Source organism: Procambarus clarkii, chromosome 13 (assembly GCF_040958095.1).
Source record: "Procambarus clarkii isolate CNS0578487 chromosome 13, FALCON_Pclarkii_2.0, whole genome shotgun sequence".
NCBI classification, from domain to species: domain Eukaryota; kingdom Metazoa; phylum Arthropoda; class Malacostraca; order Decapoda; family Cambaridae; genus Procambarus; species Procambarus clarkii.
In genome coordinates, this window is record NC_091162.1 from 25,465,494 (window position 1) to 25,490,052 (window position 24,559).

The window sequence follows — 24,559 nt, forward strand, 5'->3', positions numbered from 1 at the left end:
GGTCCTAGGTCTTTCATTTTGGTATCAATGGATTCGCAATGAAATTCCCTTCAAGGGGTATATGCATATAATGTCCAAAATCGCAGCGAAAGCAAGCCAATTTTTTTTTATTTTTGACTCCATACTTTGTCATCGGTGGGCAAAAGTGTTAAGGCAGCGTCTGGGATCATCTCGGACGTAGGTTCAAACCCTCGTCACGGCCCTTGTGGATTTGTTCATAGGATTTATTGGCACTACATATGGCAATGTTGGGCTGCATTTGGTGCAGCCCAGTCAGTTCTATGTTTAGTTTTTACGCTGAGTGAGGGTAGTGTCATGTGCTGCTAGTGGTGCTTAAGTTGCTTTTAATCCTTTAAACTCCATTTTGGTTTTCTTTTCATGCTTCCACGTTTTTGCTATAGTGACCGAGTAATTGCAAAAGGCAAGATTTTCCAACTCGAGATCCATTGTTGACCTGAGTTGTGCAATTCATTTCCTCATAAATCTGGAGAACGAAGGAATGCGGCTGCATGAAGAAGAATTTGTGCGGAACTATTTGTATCATGGGAAATGATGATACAGTATGCTGTGAGCAGAAAAAACTTAGTTGAAATAAACAATAAAAAACAATACGTGTAGGCTGAGGAAAATAAAAAATTCAAAACATCCACACATCACCGAGTGAAACATAACAGTAAATAACGTGTTTATTAAAAAAGTGTTCCGAACACTAATTCAAACAATAATACTATCATCAATCTGTCAACATACAAAGCCTAAAAATAGATGAAAAATCCAGCACTGAACATAATGAAATGCCTCTTTCTGACACAGCCCTGATGGCTTCCTGAAGTTATCTTCCTGACATTACTCCACACTAAAAGATCTAAATGATCACATCAGTTGCAGAAGTTCTATTTGACCTACCATTGACAAGGGCCAGACCCAGGTCCCTCACAGAGACGCAGGAAGCACATGACAATTTCTCTCTCAGATTCGTAGATTCATTCGTACTCATTATCATAGCTCTATACTGTACTTGAATGATGACATTAACATTTGTGGAATAATATATAAAAAATGGAATAAACTTTCTTCCAATCTCTTTATGCAAAGAGTTTTTTTTGGGTAGGTCTTCTGTTGTCAAATGTTAAAAATGAAAGGAACAACAGGGATAAGGATTTATCAAATATACAGAATTACATTACAGTATTGCATAATCTTCAGAGCAAGCTAGAAATGAACACTGACTCAGAAAACAGCAAGTCAGAAGTGGAGAATGAGTTTTAGGAAGTGCTAACCAGGGGAGGGAAAAAACAGAAGGCAATGAGGCAGTGATAGTGAAACTAGTAGAAATGATAAGAGACTGCAGAACAATGCTAAAGCAGTGGAGAATGAAGAAACTGGTGTTGACACCAGGAACGGACAAACTTGCCCAGCAGTTATTGGGGATGATGTCAAGAGAAGAGAGTAGTACATAGGAAAAGTAACTAGGGGGTAGCAGAATCAAAGCACATTGACCTAGAAATTGAAATATTCTAACGATAAGCAAGTAAAGGAATGGGAGAGAAGGTTAAGGAGCACACACAGAATGGTTAAAAATGGAATGAGGGAAAAGATCAATATGATGTTGGAAGTGGGTATGTAATGCAATCGGGCAAGGATGAAGGCACAGAACATATACATACTGGCAAGAGTTTGCTTAATCAATTGCCAATACTAAAAACCTTAAAGACATAAGGAGAGAAGTAAACAAAATCAGGGGTTGCAAGACCAAATTCATAGATCCATGAATGGTTGTAATGAGTTAGTATACAAATGGGCTAGTGATGCTAGTATGCAGTCCTTATCCGAAAACACGAGAAACGCCATCAATTCAGGTGAAAATACTAAAAATTGAGTAACAATGTCCTTTAAATACAGGATCAGTAACATGTATCAATTACTTACAACGAGCTACTTGATGCTATAAAAAGTGGCAGCTCTACTGCTCTGGGAAATGAGGGTTATCTTGAGATGATTTCGGGACTTAACGTCTCCGCAGCCCGGGCCTTTGACCAGGCCTTTTTTTTGTTACACACACCCTAGGAAGCTCTGGGAAATGAAGGAGTAACATACTGTATGACATTCTTAATTATTTAGCCAGTATGAAACCTAGTCTCTTACATTGTTTGCTTAATGCTAGTTATAGGGAGAGAAATTACCAAGAAAATTGAAGGAGGCTGTTATCATTCCTATACCCAAGTCAAATGGAGGTTATAGGCCTGTATCCTTAACATCCTGCTTTTGTAAAATAATGGAAAGTATCTTGTTAAATAGGCTACCCTATCTTGTAGGAGATAACATGTCGAATAACCTCTGGTTTTATCAAGGGCAAAAGTACTGTGGTCTCAATGTGTTTGTCTAATATGGACGACAATTGTAGAGTATCAGTCGACCTGTAAGGTGCATTTGATAAAAGCCAACGGGAGGTAATTTTATATGAATTAGCTAATCTGGGAATACCAGGAAGACTGCCGTATTAGATACACAATTATCTACAAGGAAGAAACAATCAAGCGTATTATACCAAGAATGTGTGTCAGAGGAAAAGATGTTTCAATTAAGTACCTCCCAATGGGAAGTTTTAAGTCCCACTTTATTCAATGTATTAATGAACTGATTAGCATCAGATTAATCCCCCCCCCCCCACAGTGGTCACAACGATCATATATGCTGATGACATTCTTATAAGGAACTCCTGGTAACAAAATTCAAACCACTCTTAACATGCCGTGGAGCAGCTTGTCACAAGTTAGGCTTAGTTATAAATGCAGAAAAAATTAATATGAATGTAGGAAACGAAGAAATATAACACTACGGAAAGAAACTGAGCTGTATTCAGAAGTACAAGTATCTGGGCATGTGTGTTGGATTCATGAGAGAGTAAAAATGCTGAAATAAATCCTATCAGCCCTTGTGTAAAGGTCAACCATCTTGTAAAGGCACTAGCTTTTTCTGGTGAAGGTATTGGGGAACAGTACCTATCTTGCGGATGTTATACATAAGCACTGTCCGGTCCCTGATAGACTATGCAATGCCAGTTTTGTCTTACACAGGGCAAGGCAGAATGAAACAACTAAATCTAATACAAAACAAAGCTATGAGGATTATTCTTGGGTGTCAAATACAGTGATTGAAATAATGAGAATAGAATTAAAGTTGCAGTGTGTGTGTGTATGATGATGAATCCGTGACACTAACACTAGAGTATCTATTCGCTTCATGAGAAGAGGAAGGCATAAGCTTTTTCAAAGCATTCAGATTTGCTCGAGCGAGACAAACATCCAGGAAACAGATACTCATGCTACACAACAGGATTGGCAAATGGTCTCGAGGAATTTCAATATACTGTATCCGACTGCTGCAACCTTCTCGACAGTGTAGCAGAGCTCTTCCCTGGAAGGTACGAAAGGAAGAAGTAGAAATTGTATCCCTCAAAATGAAAAAGACTGCATGATCCAAGACAACGACAGTGTTTGTATAGTAGCATGATATCTCTGTTACCAAGAGATTACATGTACATTGTGACGGGTTGGTTGTACCCTGAAAGGGGAATACACGGAGTATGGAACTGTGGACAGGAAAATTGAACTTCAACTTGGTAATTGTATTTCATCCATATAAACTGAACTGAAGGCCATTCTGGCTGGTTTGGAAGTAGTTGTTCAAACAAAAGAGATGGTTTTGTATATAAATAGCCGAGAAGTAACCGATTGATTAAATAGTTGAAATCCAATCTCCATGCCCATAGTGGAGGATTGTATGAAAAGGATAAAACTAAAAGGTCACAAAGTGAAATTCATGTGAACTCCATCTTGGAATACTGTAGTGCTCAACAAGGTGGCTGATGAGTTGATCCAATGCACCACAAGTTGGCACTAAATGTGTTTTAACCATAAAAATAAAAAGCAAAATACTGTACTGTTAATATTCTGGCACAAGTAGAAGTGGTGAGGAGAGGTATAATATAGAAGTCAAACCATGCAACACTACATGCATGCGAGTCAAAACACAAATTTCACTTACAGTAAAAGAAAAAAGGCTTAGTGTGACTCAGTACACATGCGGCTTGGCTTGAGTACAAATATTACTGGGAATATGGAACAGATGCTAATAACAATGAAACCAAGTGTAAACTATGTGGTATTTTAACGTTTCAACTATTACGTCTTGACTGCTTACTGATTAATGTACTGTATAGAGAAATAATAAAAAGGACTTCCTGAACAAATAGCCTGAGTGAGAAAGAACGAACAGACTGATGATATTCTAGGGAGATACAAGAATTTTGCAACAAGATCACAATCTTTTGTTGATTTTTCTGAATGTATTAACTGCCTCTCTATTGCTGCTTATGTCTATGTACTTAGTTATAAAAACATTTGGCATCCTACTGTGTGTGTACAGGAAGAATGTATACATTTATCAACCTGAATGTTCAGCAATATGTTGATTGTGATTGTGTGTATACAGTACTGTATATAAATGCGTTATGCTGTACAGGGTGAGAATAGCTTGAGCTACATCATCCCTGTGTGTATTTATACTCAAACTTATTTAAATTTCAATGACCTAATATTTTTATTAATACAGTACTCATACTTGAGCTTCAAAGATCTTAACTGTGCATTTGCTTACCCTAGCATTTTTTCACGACACGCCACTGCAGTATGGTACATGTCATCTATCATAGAGCACAATGATCTATTTTGGAGAGAAAACAAAATGTATATAACCTAAAACTGGATACACCGGAAGTGTGTAGAAACAAACAATTCCATTCAAACAAACAATTCCACCTGAATGAGGATCAGCTGTTCAGCATTATATTACCGATGCAAAATTAAACAAATCCCAGTAAAAATGTGGCCCATGGTAAAGCCACACTGCAATGTTCTCAAAACATTCAAAGTATTTGTAACTGTAAATAGCATCAAAAGTGGTTGCAAATACTGTACTGAACTTACCCCTAGAAATGGTATTTGAACTGAAGCTGACCACACATTATCAGCACTGGCTACAACAGGGTCTTCTTGGTAGAGTGGGATCACCCGTTGAGAGTCCCACGTACCAAGGGATTCACAGTTCCCCACCACACACACCTGAATGAAAATGATTCAAATGTCTGAATTAATTGAGCATTCTATTGAGCATGCCTGGGGTACACTAACTTAAGGAACAATCAACTAATCTAATTTTGTATTTACACTGTAATAATGTTCAAAGATACAAAATACCTGAAGCACCCGTACTTTCCCAGCCTTGCTCTTTATAGTAACCAAGCACCTAACATCAAACAAGAGCACAATGTTAGAGTTAGATATTACAGACCTGCTCCTCGGCTGCAACCTGGCATGACACGCGAAACGTCCATAATCGACTTTCAATCATTTTGACGCTGTAGCAGTTACGGGAGAATCAGTAGGTAAAGTTTGCAAATATCAGAATGCAAAACTAAAACCACAGGTCTATTATTTAAACATCTGAAAAAAGAAATGACATTCAGAATACAGTATAACAAAATATCAAGCAAGATGTGGTTCAATTGCATGAATTTATCAGAGGAATACCCTAGTATACGAGTCATTATACAGTGGTTTAATAACAGTACTGAATAGGCCTACATGGAATGCAAAGTGAAGAAAAGGTTCAAGGAGTTTGTATGCAATCTGGAGAGGCTGTAGAGAGGGGTGTAGTGAGCAAGGAGTGGTTGGAAGCGAACACTGATAGGAGAGGAAGGTGTAATGAACCCTTGGGGGGGGGATACTGAACCCTGGAGGGGGCTGGGTTTATTAACCTCGCGTCACCTGGGAAGGGGGGGGGATTGTCACTGGGGGGATTGTCACTGGGGGATTGTCACTGGGGGGGGGGATTGTCACTGGGGGGGGATGTCACTGGGGGGGGGGGAATGTCACAGGGGGGGGGGAATGTAACAGGGGGGGGGGGGGGAATGTCACAGGGGGGGGAATGTCACAGGGGGGGGAATGTCACAGGGGGGGAATGTCACAGGGGGGGGGGGAATGTCACAGGGGGGGGGGAATGTCACAGGGGGGGGGGGAATGTCACAGGGGAGGGGAATGTCACTGGGGGGGGAATGTCACTGGGGGGGGGAATGTCACTGGGGGGGGAATGTCACTGGGGGGGGGAATGTCACTGGGGGGGGGAATGTCACTGGGGAGGGGGGGATGTCACTCGGGGGGGGGGATGTCACTCGGGGGGGGGGGGGGATGTCACTCGGGGGGGGGGGGAATGTCACTCGAGGGGGGGAATGTCACTCGGGGGGGGGGGGGGGAATGTCACTCGGGGGGGGGGGGGGAATGTCACTCGGGGGGGGGGGGAATGTCACTCGGGGGGGGGGGGGGAATGTCACTCGGGGGGGGGGAATGTCACTCGGGGGGGGGGGGGAATGTCACTCGGGGGGGGGGGGGGAATGTCACTCGGGGGGGGGGAATGTCACTCGGGGGGGGGGGAATGTCACTGGGGGGGGGGAATGTCACTGGGGGGGGAATGTCACTGGGGGGGGGAATGTCACTGGGGGGGAATGTCACTGGGGGGGGGAATGTCACTGGGGGGGGAATGTCACTGGGGGGGGGAATGTCACTGGGGGGGGGAATGTCACTGGGGGGGAATGTCACTGGGGGGGAATGTCACTGGGGGGGGAATGTCACTGGGGGGGGGGGAATGTCACTGGGGGGGGGAATGTCACTGGGGGGGGGGGGAATGTCACTGGGGGGGGGGAATGTCACTGGGGGGGGGGAATGTCACTGGGGGGGGGAATGTCACTGGGGGGGGGAATGTCACTGGGGGGGGGGGGAATGTCACTGGGGGGGGGGGGAATGTCACTGGGGGGGGGGGGAATGTCACTGGGGGGGGGGGAATGTCACTGGGGGGGGGAATGTCACTGGGGGGGGAATGTCACTGGGGGGGGAATGTCACTGGGGGGGGAATGTCACTGGGGGGGGAATGTCACTGGGGGGGGGAATGTCACTCGGGGGGGGGGGAATGTCACTCGGGGGGGGGGGGAATGTCACTCGGGGGGGGGATGTCACTCGGGGGGGGGGATGTCACTCGGGGGGTGGGGGGATGTCACTCGGGGGGGGGGGGGGAATGTCACTCGGGGGGGGGGGGAATGTCACTCGGGGGGGGGAATGTCACTCGGGGGGGGAATGTCACTCGGGGGGGGGGGAATGTCACTCGGGGGGGGGGGGGAATGTCACTCGGGGGGGGGGAATGTCACTCGGGGGGGGGGGGGAATGTCACTCGGGGGGGGGGGGAATGTCACTCGGGGGGGGGGGGAATGTCACTCGGGGGGGGGAATGTCACTGGGGGGGGAAGGTCACTGGGGGGGAAGGTCACTGGGGGGGGAAGGTCACTGGGGGGGGAAGGTCACTGGGGGGGGGAAGGTCACTGGGGGGGGAAGGTCACTGGGGGGGGAAGGTCACTGGGGGGGAAGGTCACTGGGGGGGGAAGGTCACTGGGGGGGGAAGGTCACGGGGGGGAAGGTCACGGGGGGGAAGGTCACTGGGGGGGGGGAAGGTCACTGGGGGGGAAGGTCACTGGGGGGGAAGGTCACTGGGGGGGGAAGGTCACTGGGGGGGGGAAGGTCACTGGGGGGGAAGGTCACTGGGGGGGAATGTCCACTGGGGGGGGGAATGTCACTGGGGGGGGGGAATGTCACTGGGGGGGGGGAATGTCACTGGGGGGGGGGAATGTCACTGGGGGGGGGAATGTCACTGGGGGGGGGGAATGTCACTGGGGGGGGAATGTCACTGGGGGGGGAATGTCACTGGGGGGGATGTCACTGGGGGGGGGAATGTCACTGGGGGGGGGATGTCACTGGGGGGGGATGTCACTGGGGGGGGATGTCACTGGGGGGGGATGTCACTGGGGGGGATGTCACTGGGGGGGGGAATGTCACTGGGGGGGGAATGTCACTGGGGGGGGGAATGTCACGGGGGGGGGGGGGGAATGTCACTGGGGGGAATGTCACTGGGGGGGAATGTCACTGGGGGGGAATGTCATGGGGAAGGTCACTGGGGGGGGGGTGGAATTGTCACCGGGGGGGGGGGGATTGTCACTGGGGGAAGGTGCAATTGTCACCGGGTGGGGGGTGGAATTGTCACCAAGGGGGGTTTATCCCGTCACGTGTACCCAGACGCAGTTGGGTTGTTTATCCCGTCACTTGTACCCAGACGCAGTTGGGCTGTTTATCCCGTCACTTGTACCCAGACGCAGTTGGGTTGTTTATCCCGTCACTTGTACCCAGACGCAGTTGGGTTGTTTATCCCGTCACTTGTACCCAGACGCAGTTGGGTTGTTTATCCCGCCACGTGTACCCAGACGCAGTTGGGTTGTTTATCCCGTCACTTGTACCCAGACGCAGTTGGGTTGTTTATCCCGTCACTTGTACCCAGACGCAGTTGGGTTGTTTATCCCGTCACTTGTACCCAGACGCAGCTGGGTTGTTTATCCCGTCACTTGTACCCAGACGCAGTTGGGTTGTTTATCCCGTCACTTGTACCCAGACGCAGTTGGGTTGTTTATCCCGTCACGTGTACCCAGACGCAGCTGGGTTGTTTATCCCGCCACGTGTACCCAGACGCAGCTGGGTTGTTTATCCCGTCACTTGTACCCAGACGCAGTTGGGTTGTTTATCCCGTCACTTGTACCCAGACGCAGCTGGGTTGTTTATCCCGTCACTTGTACCCAGACGCAGTTGGGTTGTTTATCCCGTCACTTGTACCCAGACGCAGCTGGGTTGTTTATCCCGTCACTTGTACCCAGACGCAGCTGGGTTGTTTATCCCGCCACGTGTACCCAGACGCAGTTGAGACTGACTTGTCTCAAGTGAACAAACACCACCACCACCACCATTTACTAACCGTTTAACTTGCGTAATCTTGAAGGTGCAAAGTGTGAGAATATTTTAAGATCTATATATTTGACAAATATTCTCCAAACCCGAACAATTTGGGATTTATTGCACTAATTTGTAATGTCTCGAGTAGCAGTGGTGAAGCCGGTGTCCGCCTCGTACCAAGGATAAAAAAGCCACGGCTTTGCATGCTCAGCTGACTCAGAGAGCGTAGAGTAGCATGAAAATGTTGGCGCGGCCGGTCAAGGTTAGTGTACTACTGCCACCAGACAACCTTCAAGTTCAGCCACCACGGGCCCGTAACTCATCTCTCCACACACACACACACACACACACACACACACACACACACACACACACACACACACACACACACACACACACCATCCTCTCTCATACTGCAATGCCATATGCTACTAAAGTTCAAGTTCAAGTATGTTTATTGAGATAAGCAAGAAATACATCTCAACTGCTGCTAAACACACAGACCGAGGCGGAAATAAATGGACACTCGTTTCTTTCACCCTGATGTTCCCTGTTCACCTAGCAGTGAATAGGTACCCGGATGTTAAACACTTGGTAAGGGCTGCTTTCTAGGGATGGACTCGCCTAGTTGTGCTTGCGGGTGTTGAGCCTCGGCTCTCTGGTCCCGCCTCTCAACTGTCAATCAACAGGTGTACAGATTCCTGAGCCTACTGGGCTCTATCATATCTACATTTGAAACTGTGTATGGAGTCAGCCTCCACCACATTACTTCCTAATGCATTCCACTCCGATTCTAAAATGTGCGCGCGCGCGTTTTAGAGATAAATATATGTAGTAGATATATTATAAACAAACATGGTTAGAAAGGCGGGGTCCAAGAGCTAATACCTGGATTCTGCAGACACAAACAGTAAATACATACAGTTTACAATATATCCCGTGAGCAATATGCTGAACCTCAAGAATGAACCTTCAACAGCAAAATACGTCAATACTACCGCAATGCGGACCAAGCAGAGGCTGCCAGCTGCCTGCACCTTTGGTAATGTCACTCACTGCTCCGCCTACTTCACTATTCACACCCAAATGTACACGGTTGTCATCAATGTTTTTATTAACTTTCCATTGTGTTCCAGTCGAGCGTTAGCTCTCAGGTCCTGTCTTCCAAAAGTCACCCGACACGTGTAACTGTACCGGAATCCTCCTGGGTTCCGATATATTTATTTATAAAGCAATTTATGAAGACAACTTTCAGGACCTCTCGTAACGGCTCATTCCACTCCACTTCCCTGACACTAAAGTAATATTCCATGTAACATTCCCGAGGCCGATTTGGGCAAGTTTCCTGGTGTATAGTTGTTCTTATTCTGTCCATGTTTAATACTGGCTGTCCACCTCCATTTATACCTGAACATTTCTAACGTCGTGATCATGTCCGCCCACCTCCCCCACGACACACACGCGCACAGCCCCTCCCCCCCCACACACCCACCACCCCCCCCCCCCCACACACCCACCACCCCCCCCCCCCCACACACACACACGCACGCAGACACTTCTTTACTTCCCCACTGGTAATCTCAAACTCTTCTAGTTCCTGGTTAACTATTCCCTCTCTTATCTCTGGAATCTCTCCTTGCTCTAAGATGAAGACCTCCTGGAATTTCTTATTCAGTTCCTCACACACTTCCTTGTTGTTTGTAGTGAATCCTTCTGCCACTATCCTTATATTCATTACATGTTCCTTTACTGTTGTTTTTCTCCTGATGTGGCTGTGCAGCAATTTAGGTTGAGTCTTTGCCTTGCTTGCGATGTCATTTTCCTATTGTCTTTCTGTCTCTCTTCTCATCCTGACATTCATTCCTGGCACTCTGGTATCTTTCTCTGCTCTCAAGTGTCCTGTTATTCCTATAGTTTCTCTATGCCCTTTTACTTTGCTGCTTAGCTAGCCTACATCTCTGATTAAACCATGGGTTTCTCATCTTCATTTCATTGTTTTCCTGTGTGTGTGTGTGTGTGTGTGTGTGTGTGTGTGTGTGTGTGTGTGTGTGTGTGTGTGTGTGTGTGTGTGTGTGTGTGTGTGCTCACTTAATTGTGCTTGCGGGGGTTGAGCTTTGGCTCTTTGGTCCCGCCTCTCAACTGTCAATCAACTGGTGTACAGATTCCTGAGCCTACTGGGCTCTATCATATCTACATTTGAAACTGTGTATGGAGTCAGCCTCCACCACATCGCTTCCTAGTGCATTCCATTTATTAACTACTCTGACACTGAAAAAATTCTTTCTAACGTCTCTGTGGCTCATCTGGGTACTAAGTTTCCACCTGTGTCCCCTTGTTCGTGTCCCACCCGTGCTGAAGAGTTTGTCTTTGTCCACCCTGTCAATTCACCTGAGAATTTTGTAGGTGGTTATGATGTCTCCCCTTACTCTTCTGTTTTCCAGGGATGTGAGGTTCAGCTCCTTTAGCCTTTCCTCGTAGCCCAATCCTCTCAGTTCCGGGACGAGCCTGGTGGCATACCGCTGAATCTTCTCTAACTTTGTCTTGTGTTTAACTAGGTATGGACTCCAGGCTGGAGCTGCATACTCCAGGATTGGTCTTACATAAGTGGTATACAGGGTTCTGAAAGATTCCTTACACAAGTTTCTGAAGGCAGTTCTTATGTTGGCCAGTCTAGCATATGCCGCTGATGATATTCTTTTGATGTGGGCCTCTGGGGACAGGTTCGGTGTGATATCAACCCCCAGATCCTTCTCTCTATTTGACTCTTGCAGGATTTCCCCTCCCAGATGATACCTTGTGTTCAGCCTCCTGCTCCCTTCGCCTAATTTCATCACCTTACACTTTCCCGAGTTGAACTTAGCAGCCATTTTCTAGACCATTCCTCCAGTTTATCCAGGTCTTCCTGTAGTCTCTGTCTATCTTCATCCGTCTTGATTCTTCTCATAATTTTTGCATCATCAGCAAACATCGAGAGGAATGAGTCTATACCCTCTGGAAGATCGTTCACATATATTAGAAACAGGATGGGTCCAAGTACTGAGCCCTGTGGGACTCCGCTGGTGACATCTCGCCACTCTGATGTCTCCCCCCCCTCACCGTTACTCGCTGTTTCCTGTTGCTTAAGTACTCCCTTATCCACTGGAGCACCTTCCCTTTTACTCCTGCCTGTTGCTCCAACTTTTTTAACAGCCTTTTATGGGGTACTGTGTCAAAGGCTTTTGGCAATCCAGGAAAATGCAGTCGGCCCACCCTTCTCTTTCCTGCCTAATTTTCGTTGCCTGGTCATAAAATTCTATTAAACCTGTGAGGCACGATTTACCATCTCTGAACTCATGTTGGTGGTGCGTTACAAAGTTATTTCCCTCCAGATGCTCTACAATCCTTTTCCTCACAATCTTCTCCATCACCTTGCATGGTATACAAGTTAAGGAAACTGGCCTGTAATTCAGTGCCTCTTGCCTGTCACCCTTTTTGTATATTGGGACCACGTTAGCCGTCTTCCAATTTTCTGGTAAGTCTCCTGTTTCCAGTGATCTGTTATACACCATAGAGAGTGGCACACTTAGTGCTTCTGCACCTTCCTTTAGTATCCATGGTGAGATTCTATCAGGCCCAACAGCCTTTGGCACATCCAGCTCCAGCAGACACCTTTTGACCTCATCACTGGTGAGGTCAAATTCCTCCAAGGTTGCTTGGTTTGCCTCATTTCGTGCAGGGGCTTCTCCTTGTTCTATTGTGAAGACCTCCTGGAATCTCTTGTTGAGTTCTTCACACACCTTGTCATTCTCTGTGTATCTGTTCTCCCCTTTCCGCAGCTTCATCACTTGTTCCTTCACTGCTGTTTTCCTCCTGATGTGGCTGTGGAGCAGCTTTGGTTGGGTCTTGGCTTTACTCGCGATGTCATTTTCAAACTGTCTCTCTGCTTCCCTCCTCACTCTGATGTACTCATTTCTGGCCCTCTGGTATCTCTCCCTGCTCTCTGGTGTTCTGTTATTTCTGTAGTTTCTCCATGTTCTTTTACTCAGTTGTTTCGCTACCTTACATTCCTGGTTGAACCATGGGTTTTTCTGTTTTTCGTTTTTCTCCTTTTGGACGGGGATAAACCTGTCTGCAGCTTCCTGGCACTTTTGGGTAACAAAATCCATCATGACCTGCACATTCTTGTCTCTAAGTTCTGCTTCCCATGGTATTCCCCTGAGGAAGTTCCTCATCTCGTCATATTTTCCTCTTCGGTAATTCAGTCTTTTCCCCTCCACTCCCATCCTTGGATAGGTTATCCCTACCTCCACCAAGTACTCAAAGGTCAGTACACTGTGGTCACTCATTCCTATGGGGACTTCAACTTTGACTTCCCTTATTTCTGACTCATTCAGGGTGAATATCAAGTCGAGTCTGTGTGTGTGTGTGTGTGTGTGTGTGTGTGTGTGTGTGTGTGTGTGTGTGTGTGTGTGTGTGTGTGTGTGTGTGTGTGTGTGTGAGTGAGAGAGAGAGAGAGAGAGAGAGAAAGCTGCATGAGCGTGCAAGCCATATATCACTAAGAACTCTTTGACCCGGCCAGGATTCGAACCCATGACGTCCATGATCACCCCTAAACGTACACAGTACCGTGACCACCGCACATGTTAGACTCAGTGCGACCCGTGCATGCGCCAGAATTTGATGAAACACTGTACCCAAATGGATCCATGAGTGTCGTCGGGGGTTGGTCAGTCAGGGAGCTTAGTTAATAAGCGCCAAGACTGACCAATCCTTATAGACGATCATTGGTGCGGTGGTCACGGTACTGTGTACGTTTAGGGGTGATCATGGACGGCATGGGTTCGAATCCTGGCCGGGTCAAAGAGTTCTTAGTGATAATAAATATATAAATATTATAAAAAAAAATATATATATATATATATATATATACACACATACACACACACACACACACACACACACACACACACACACACACACACACACCGTGTTTATGGGCTTCGTAGCCTGGTGGATAGCGTGCAGGTCTCGTAATTCTGTGGCGCGGGTTCGATTCCCGCACGAGGCAGAAACAAATGGGCAAAGTTTTTCACCCTGAATGCCCGTTACCTAGCAGTAGACAGGTACCTGGGAGTTAGTCAGCTGCCACGGGCTGCTTCCTGGGGTGTGTGTGGTGTGAGAAAAAAAAAGTAGTTTAGTAAACAGTTGATTGACAGTTGAGAGGCGGGCCGGAAGAGCAAAGCTCAACCCCCGCAAACACAACTAGGTGAATACACACACATTATATTTGAACACGTTGTACTGAACGGGTTGAGAATATCTTGAGCTACTTCATCCCTTTGTGTGTATTAATACCCCAATAAACTTCATTCAATTTAACAGCCCCTTACCCACCTCCACCCCACGCACGCACGCACGCACGCACAGCAACACAAATAAGCAGCAACTGAAGAATCCATCGTTCAACCGGGAATGTTAGGTAGCGAAGCAACAAAGTACAAGAACATGGAGATATAACATGGAGAACTACAGATATAACAGAACACCTGAGAGCAGGGAGAGATACCAGAGGGCCAGGAATGAGTACCTCAGAGTGAGGTGAGAAGCAGAGTATGTTTATTTTAGTTTACAACGCGAGTAAAGCAGAGACCCAACCAAAACTGCTCCACAGTCACATCTGGAGGAAAATAGCAGTGAAAGAACAAATGATGAAACTGAGAAAAGGGGAGAACAGATGCACATAATGACAAAGTGGTGTATGAAGAACTCAACAAGACATTCAATTTGTTCTTCCTGACAACCCATATTAACACCCCTGGCCCCCCCCCCCAATGCATAATATGGGCAGGTTCCACCTTGATGATTCGTTTGTTTATCATGGTTTATCTCCACTACACACCGTGCTGGTGTAGGAGGAGAGCCAGCAGGTTATCTCCACTACACACCACACTGGTGTAGGAGGAGAGCCAGCAGGTTATCTCCACTACACACCGTGCTGGTGTAGGAGGAGAGCCAGCAGGTTATCTCCACTACACACCACACTGGTGTAGGAGGAGAGCCAGCAGGTTATCTCCACTACACACCGTGCTGGTGTAGGAGGAGAGCCAGCAGGTTATCTCCACTACACACCGTGCTGGTGTAGGAGGAGAGCCAGCAGGTTATCTCCACTACACACCACACTGGTGTAGGAGGAGAGCCAGCAGGTTGTGTTGTTGCTCACTAACTTCCTTGTGTGTTGCGTGTGTTAGTGTGGGTCTGTGCTGGCACTGTTCATTAGTGCTCTCTACCACTGTGTTTGTTACGTAGTCCATCCGTGTCTCCACATACCTGGACTATCTGTACTTTTCCTCTACATTTCTCTACAATTTCTGAGTATGTAGTAACGAAGTACTTTCTATCCTCTCCAGAGGAAATATTTTTCAACAAATTTGTCATTTTCAGAAAGAGGAAGTTATCATCGCAAATTCAGTACAACAAGGTATTGACTATTCTTTTTTTCCTTAAAGTATCTGGTAGTTTGGTACAATTAATCGCGGGAGTGTATTACACAATTGATAATTATTTATATAACTTGGATACACTACATTTTTGGTTCATTTCGTACAAGGCGGCGGCTGTGGCCATTGTCGTTTGTTTCAACACAACTGTAGAGATGATATTGTTAATATTAGTGTCGTGATGGCCTTTGTAGGGAGCTTAATGTTTTAGTTTAAAACTTTAAGGATGATATCCTCCGCACAGTAAAAGCTTGGTTGCTGGGTTGGCAGCACCCGACTATACTTGCTGCTTGCTGACAGCACCTTAACTGTGGTCACTGACTTCCTGCTTCCCGACTCCCACACTCCCTGCTTGATGGGGGTTCTGGGAGTTGTTCTACTCTGCACTTGTTCTTGACTTGTGAGAATTTGGTCCACTAGGCTGTTGCTTGGAGCGGCCCGCAGGCCCACCACAGCCCGGTTGGTCCGGCACTCCTTGAAGAAAACTTATCTAGTTTTCTCTTGATGTCCACGGTTGTTCCGGCAATATTTCTGATGCTCGCTGGTAGGACGTTGGACAACCGTGGACCTCTGATGTTTATACAGTGTTCTCTGATTGTGCCTATGGCACCTCTGCTCTTCACTGGTTCAATTCTGCATTTTCTTCCATATCGTTCACTCAAGTATGTTGTTATTTTACTGTGTAGACTTGGGACCTGGCCCTCCAGTATTTTCCACGGGTATATTTGATATATCTCTCGTCTCCTTTCTAGTGAGTACATTTGGAGAGTTTTGAGACGATCCCAATAATTTAGGCGCTTTATTGCGTCTATGTATGCCATGTATGTTCTCTGTACTCCCTCTATTTCAGCAATCTCTCCTGCTCTAAAGGGGGGTAGTGAGTACTGCGCAGTACTCAAGACGGGACAGCACAAGTGATTTGTATAATACAACCATTGTGACGATATCCCTGGATGTGAAAGTTCTCGTAATCTATCCTAAAAATTTTCTGACGCAATATTTGCTTGGTTATGCTCCCTAAACGTTAGGTCGTCAGACAAAATTATTCCCAAATCCATGACATGCTGTTTTCCTACTATGGGCACATTTGATTGTATTTTGTACCCTGTATTAAGTGTAAGGTCCTCATTTTTACCGTATCTGAGTACCTGGAATTTATCACTGTTAAACATTGTGTTATTTTCTGTTGCCCAGTCGAAAACTTTATTAATATATTTTTTAAGTTTTTTTTTATGTCTTCAGCAGAGGCAATTTTCATGCTGATTTTTGTGTCATCTGCAAAGGATGATACGAAGCTGTGACTTGTATTTGTCTATATCTGATATAAGAATAAGGAAAAGCAGTGGTGCAAGGACTATACCTTGAGGTACAGAGCTTTTAACTGCGCTTGGACTATTTATATGGTTGACTGTTACTCTGTGTTCTGTTCGACAGAAAACCGAGTACCCAGCGTCCTACTTTACCAGTTATTCCCATTGACTTCATTCTGTGTGCTCTCACTCCATGGTCACATATATCAAATGCCTTTGCGAAATCCGTGCATACCACATCTGCATTCTGTTTTTCTTCTAATGCCTCCGTGATTTTGTCATAATGGTCAAGTAGCTGTGAGAGGCATGATCTTCCTGCTCTAAATCCATGTTGGCTGGATTGTGGAAGTCATTGGTCTCCATGAAACTAGTGACCTGACTCTTGATCACTCTCTCAAATACTTTTATTATGTGGGACGTTAGTGCAACTGGTCTATAATTCTTTGCCAATGCTTTGCTACCACCCTTGTGTAGAGGGGCAATGTCTGCTGCTTTAATTAAGCGCATCTGATATCTCCCCTGTGTCCAAGCTTTTCCTCCACACTATACTGAGTGCCTGTGCTACTATTTGCATTTCTTTATAAATATTAAATTCCATGAATCTGGGCCCGGAGCTGAGTGCATGGACATTTTTCAATTTCTCTTTCAAAATCTGTCACGCTCGTGTTGATATCAGTTATACTTACAGGGGGTTGGATATCACGCATAAAGACATTGTCCGGATCTTCCAATTTCATGTTGTTTATCCGAGTGCTAAACATGTCCTCATACTGCTCTTTCAGGATTTCACTAATTTATTTGTCAACCTCCGTGTTTGAACCTTCACTCGTACGAATAAGTCCAATACTGGCAGCGGGTTTTACTTTTGATTTTGCATGTGAAGAAATATTTTGGATTTTTCTTTATTTCCTGATTTGCTTTCTGTTCTAACTGCCTTTCTTCAATCTCCCTGTTTAAACTATTCCTTCTTTGTAGGGAAAGTCGTGTCTACTTAAGCATTTCAGTTATTTTTTCTTCTTCTTTTATAGTGTCGTCTGTGTTCTCTTTCTACGTTGGATCTCTTTCTGGCTTTCCTCAAAGGAACATGTTTCAGACAGACATGATATGCTTCCGAAGTCAGTTTTTCTATTCCTTCTGTAGAACTTGTATTAAAAACAATCCATAGGAAACTGGTCTACGTTCCCTGTTTATCGTCTCCCAGTCTATCCTTTTATTAAAATTGAATTTACTGAATAACGCCTCTCGCTTGATCATTGTTTTAGGTCTATTCTGAGTATTGATAGTAGTGTGCTCTTCAATGAGCTTGTGATCTGAATGTGGTATCTGACATCGTATTGTTCCTAATTATGCCTTCATTATTTTTTAAAGACCAGATCTAGAATATTTTCGTTTCTCGTCGGCTCTGATATCTGCTGGTTGAGTGAGAATTTGTCACAATCTAAACAGTTCTCTACTCTGTGGTTGGTTATGTCCCGATAGATTTCCTGGTATGATGATAATGTTTGCTATTCTCCATCTTACATTTGGCAAGATGAAGTCACCAAGATAATATCAGGTATCGGGTTCGCCAAATTATAAAGGCAGTTCTCTATTTTGGTTATCTGTTCTGCGAATTCCTGAGCCGTTGCATCTGGTGCATCTCCCACCACGTGCTTCTCTACTATTACTTTCAAAAAAACACTTTGTCGGAAAATCCGACACCATTTAATAATATCATACAGGCAGATAATATTGCTGTGTTGTATAAACAAGTTAACCCATAGAAAATGTAACTTGTAGTAGAATTTCCGTCTATAGAAAACGGGATATCAGTACCACATACTATTATAAATTCACCACCTATTATGGTGGGAATTATTCTTAAATACATTAGTCTTTGGACTTTACCATCATAAAACATCTCATATAAATTAACTTAATTATCAGAATTAAAATAGGGTATATGTGACCCTTCTATCACTTACTGTCATCTGGACAATGTAGGCCAGTAGCGTCAGTGAGGAGGAAGGGGTCAGCCATTGTTATTGTTAGACCACAGAGGCGCACGGGAGCAAATGCGGCTCCTGTTAATTTTACTTGGACGAAGTGTTATGGAAGCCAAAGGTGTACCATTATCAACACGCTGTCAACAAATACAAGTTAAGTGTTCTGCCGAAACCCATTTATCTATCATTTATGGCCATTAATGTCATTAGATAGGGTTAACCGGTTAGAATACGAAATCGCCTCATACAAAAGGTAATTAAGCCTAGGTCTTTATGGTTCCTTGTACAGTGTTTTCTCTGATATAGCTGTCATATATTAGGATTCTGGCTTTACAGCTAGCGCCCTTTTGACAGGTCAAGACGAGGAAGCATGCTTTGTGCATCAGTTACCAGGGTGATGGAAGCTACCTCACACGAGGGAAAATGTGGTGTCTACATCCTGGTTATACCTGGTGGACTAAGGCCTGCTGTACAATAAGATAAGGAACCTCTTCAATGTTTAACAATATATGTAGTTTAATATTGTAGTTTGATTGGCTGCATATATATATATAAATTCAATATAAACCCCCCTAATGTGTAGAGGATCGATTTGTGAGATTATTGCAGAAATACAGTCCACTTATCATCACACAAATTGCTATCGAAGTATATAAATTAACGCAAATATAAATTCTATATAAATTCATATAAATTAAATATATATAAATCTCACAGGTCGGTTCCCACACTATTTATGGTTTGTTCCTTTAGCTTCTGCTTTCAGTGCGATTGACAGACATTCACTTTTGTGCACTTTTTCACTGCGGTGTTTAACCCTCACAAGTTGGAAGAAAACCCTAATGCACGCACGCATGCGGACACAGGCCAGGTAGAGCGGCGTCCCGTGCACTAAGGCCACACACATAGTGAGCAGACAGTAAAGAACAGAGGGGCGGGCACACGCAGGACCATTATAGTAGCAGACAGTAAAGAACAGAGGGGCGGGCACACGCAGGACCATTATAGTAGCAGACAGTAAAGAACAGAGGGGCGGGCACACGCAGGACCATTATAGTACATGTTAACTGACAACAACTATTCAACTATGAAGACGTACCACACTAACACTATTATGCCCTGCTTTATGTGTAGGTGGAAACTAACTAGTCTTATGTTATTGCCTTGTATGTGAACTATAACTTAACGAAGACTACAAAGATGATACAGCCACCTGCTCATCAGGTGGGTGACCCGTGGCTGTAGGGGAGGCGGCCGTAACATTCATTCCAATGAAACGGGGGGGGGGGGGGGGGGGGGAGGTTGGCTGATTTGCATTTGTCAAATAATGTTAATGTTAAAAATAAAATAATGAGAAAGAGAACATGTGTCTCACCACTGTAGTCCAATTGGTTCCAGAGTGATGACTGTGGACACTTAGGATATACCTGTATACTCAACGTCAAGGTTTCCAGCTAAGGTTACTACGTCTAGTGATATGTATGTTATGCTATATCCAGTGATATATGTATTCCTACAAGGTTGTAACAGAACCCATGAGCACCACACCAAAAACAAATACCTATTTGATATTCCAAGAGTACGACTTATTCAAAATAGAAATGCTTTACAAATCAAGGGACCCAGAATGTGGAATGACCTTCCCAATTATGTTAAAGACTGTACCTCTCCCAACCAGTTTAAGATAAAAACTAAATACTACCTAATTAACTCCCTGTAACCTACCTCACCCCTATAATGTCAACCCATGTCTTTATTTTAAACAATGCTGTTTGTTAACCAAAATGTATTTTTGCTATTTCTGCCATGTTCCCCCATTTGTTTTATTTTTTTCTCAACAATTTAATTTGACAATTTGACAACACAATCAACACAATTTATACTTTAATCTCAATTAGTATTAAGTTTTAGTCTTAGTGTTTTTCCTGCCCGAAACACTTTGTGTAATAGTGGCTTTAGGCATTGTATGTACTAGCTCTATCTATAAATCCATCAGTGCTTGTGTCTCACCTTGTATGTATGTACTTTACCTGAATAAACATTTGAATTTGTATGTAGCTGCTAAACTAAGATAATGCCCCAAGACAATGTTATACACTAATACACGCACTCACACCAATATAAAGTTTGCGTCTGAAAAATCCGGCTGACGTCATATCACCTTCCCAATATGAAAGGTTAAATTTAAGGTCAACTTTTGTATTTGAACACTAATTTAAAATGAGCAGTGAAGAAAAGTTGGCGAGCCATTCAATAGCTTTAAAATGGTATTTGAAAAGACTGTGTGTGTGTGCGTGTGCGTGTACTCACCTAATTGTGATTGCGGGGGTTGAGCTTTGTCTCTTTGGTCCCGCCTCTCAACTTTCAATCAACTGGCGTACAGATTCCTGAGACTATTGGGCTCTATCATATCTACATTTGAAACTGTGTATGGAGTCAGCCTCCACCACATCTCTTCCTAGTGCATTCCATTTACTAACTACTCCGACACTGAAAAAATTCTTTCTAATGTCACTGTGGCTCATTTGGGTACTAAGTTTCCACCTGTGTCCCCTTGATCGTGTCCCGCCCGTGCTGAAGAGTTTGTCTTTGTCCACCCTGTCAATTCCCCTGAGAATTTTGTAGAGGGTTATCATACAACCCGTTCTCCCACTTTCGTATAGTCAATATTGACTTATTAAATACGTGCATCTGTGACATACTAAACATACTAGTTTACCTTGAAAAGCTTCATAGAAAACACCGACCTTACCTAACCTTCTTAGTATGTTAACATAAGCATCTTATTGCTTCGTAATTACAATTATTGCTTAACCTATTATAGGTATAGGTTAAGTAATAATTGAATATACCTATTATAGGTATAGGTTAAGTAACTGAAATTACGAAGCAATAAGATGCTTATCTTAACATACTAAGGTTAGGTAAGGTCGGTGTTTTCTATGAAGCTTTTCAAGGTAGACTAGTATGTTTAGTATGTCACATATGCACGTATTTAATAAGTCAATATTGACTGAAAGAAAGTGCGAGAACGGGTTGTATCATGTCTCCCCTTATTTTTCTGTTTTCCAGGGACGTGAGGTTCAGCTCCTTCAACCTTTCCTCGTAGATCATACCTCTCAGTTCCGGGATAACTTTGGTGGCATACCGCTGAATCTTCACTAACTGTCTTATGTTTAACTAGATATGGACTCCAGGCAGGAGCTGCATATTCCAGAATTGGTCTGACATTAGTGGTACACAGGGTCCTGAACGATTCCTTACACAAATTTCTAAAGGCAGTTCTTATGTTGGCCAACCTAGCATATGCCGCTGATGATATCCATTTGATGTGGGCCTCTGGGGACAGGTTCGGTGTGATATCAACCTCCAGATCTTTCTCTCTATTTGACTCTTGCAGGATTTCACCTCCCAGATGGTACCTTGTGTTCAGCCTTCTGCTCCCTTCGCCTAATTTCATTACTTTACACTTTCCTGAGTTGAACTTTAGCAGCCATTTTCTAGACCATTTCCTCCAGTTTGTCCAGGTCGTCCTGTAGTCTCTGTCTATCTTCATCCGTCTTGATTCTTCTCATAATTTTTGCATCAGCAAACATTGAGAGGAACGAGTCTATACCCTCCGGAAGATCATTTACATATATTAGAAACAGAATGGGTCCAAGTACAGAGCCCCGTGGGACTCCGCTGGTGACATCTCGCCACTCTGATATCTCTCCCCTCACAGTTACTCGCTGTTTCCTGTTGCTTAGATACTCCCTTATCCACTGGAGCACCTTACCTTTTACTCATGCCTGTTGCTTAGATACTCCCTTATCCACTGGAGCACCTTACCTTTTACTCATGCCTGTTGCTTAGATACTCCCTTATCCACTGGAGCACCTTACCTTTTACTCATGCCTGTTGCTTAGATACTCCCTTATCCACTGGAGCACCTTACCTTTTACTCATGCCTGTTGCTCCAACTTTTGTAACAGCCTTTTATGGGGTACTGTGTCAAAGGCTTTTTGACAGTCCAAGAAAACACAGTCTGCCCACCCTTCTCTTGTCTTGCCTAATTTTTGTTGCTTGGTCATAGAATTCTATTAAACCTGTGAGGCAAGATTTACCATCTCTGAACCCATGTTGGTGGTGTGTTACAAAACTATTTCCCTCCAGATGCTCTACGAGCCTTTTCCTCATGATCTTCTCCAGCACCTTGCATGGTATACAAGTTAGGGAAACTGGCCTGTAGTTCAGTGCCTCTTGCCTGTCACCCTTTTTGTATATAGGGACTACATTAGCTGTCTGCCAGCTTTCTGGTAGGTCTCCTGTTTCCCACTGTTATACACCAGAGAGAGTGGCACACTTAGTGTCTCTGCACTTTTAGTATCCACGATGAGATTATGTCAGGCCCAACAGCCTTTGTCACATTCAGCTCCAACAGAGTGAGTGAGTGTGTACACCATAGTAGCCGAGATACTCCTCTTGAACCAAAGCACCACGGAACTTGGACCCTGTTGGCAAAATTCAAGGTCGCGAACCGTTTTAGCTGCAGATGTGAAACTGGTCTGAATCTCTCACTGAGATCTATACGTGTACCAAGTTGTATCAAATCGGAGATGGTACCTCCCCCCCCCCCACACACACCATCATCATCATGACGTTGGCCAGCAAAAGATCTGCCTTTAGAAACCTGTGTAAGGAATCATTTAGAACCTTATATACGACACGTCAGACCAATTGTGTAGTATGCAGCTCCAACGTGGAATTGCATAAGCCACATATGAAGGTGTGTATGAAGTGTGCGTCCACCACTTCCCTGGTCATCACAGAGGGACGTGCTAGACCCGCACACTTCCTTCATCAGCGCAGTACATCTGATCACTACCGACACTGAACACATTATTGATCATACGTCAGTAGCACATTTGGTTACTATGCTATCTATTGGCATTCTATTCTACCCGTTATTCCTATACCACCTATTCTCGTGTGTGTGTGTGTGTGTGAGTGCTTATTGCCATGATAATTTTAGTGATGCCTCTCCCATGGCCTGTCCAGTGACGTCTAATCCCTGTAGCTCATACTTACAGACTGTGAATTACATGTCTGATGTTACATACACGGTGGTCACTCGTTTGATGTAGAGCCCATGAGAGGCTTATTGGAGCCCACCAGCCATTGTTGGCAGGTTGTTACAGGCACGAGGTATAGTCCGCGTGCCACACTGGCTCCTGGCCCACAACCCAAACACTAAACCCGCCCACTTTTGGCCCTGCCGCCCCGGACCGTGCCGCCGCCCCGCCCCCGGGAGCGCCCCGGACCGTGCCGCCGCCCCCGGGAGCGCCCCGGACCGTGCCGCCGCCCCCGGGAGCGCCCCGGACCGTGCCGCCGCCCCCGGGAGCGCCCCGGACCGTGCCGCCGCCCCCAGGAGCGCCCCGGACCGTGCCGCCGCCCCCTGGAGCGCCCCGGACCGTGCCGCCCGTTCTCCTGGGGATGCGTACCCAGTTCTCCTAAGCGTTCCCAACATCACTAAACTGTATCCAAACCTAACCTACTCGAGAATCCATGAACAGAAAACGGGATTTTCACGTCAATTTCTCAACCCGTCCTCAGACCAAGACCATTCCATCCAGCGGTCGACCCCAAAGACGCCTTCATCCATTTTAACATGTTGTTCATTCAAAATAGGAATTCTCAAATATCAATAAGTATTATTATTATTAGTATACTGTACATAGTGAGGCACTGGTTAGGTGAACAGGTTCTGTTGGTGACTATTTGTAGTAGGTGGGTGAAGCATATACAGCGTTGTGGTTGGAACAACAGTCGTCAGTGAAGCACATGTTCCGGAAGTGTTCGAACGTCATCAGTTGTGAGCCGTCTGTAAACCGTTTTTCATTCATAAACAGGGAGGTTTAGCGGGTG

At 45.1% G+C, this 24,559-nt stretch overlaps 1 protein-coding gene across 1 annotated transcript in view; it reads right to left on the reverse strand.

The window, feature by feature from the left end:
* LOC138364518 (putative glycerophosphocholine phosphodiesterase GPCPD1 homolog 2) overlaps window positions 1–24,559 on the reverse strand; it is a 118,928-nt gene that overhangs the window by 48,068 nt on the left and 46,301 nt on the right. Inside the window, exons 2-3 of the mRNA XM_069324170.1 lie at window positions 5,353–5,504; window positions 4,989–5,123 (exon numbers count right to left, since the gene is read on the reverse strand). Coding sequence (XP_069180271.1) covers window positions 4,989–5,123; window positions 5,353–5,412 — 195 coding nt within the window. The 5' untranslated portion in view covers window positions 5,413–5,504. The remainder of the gene's footprint in view (window positions 1–4,988; window positions 5,124–5,352; window positions 5,505–24,559) is intronic.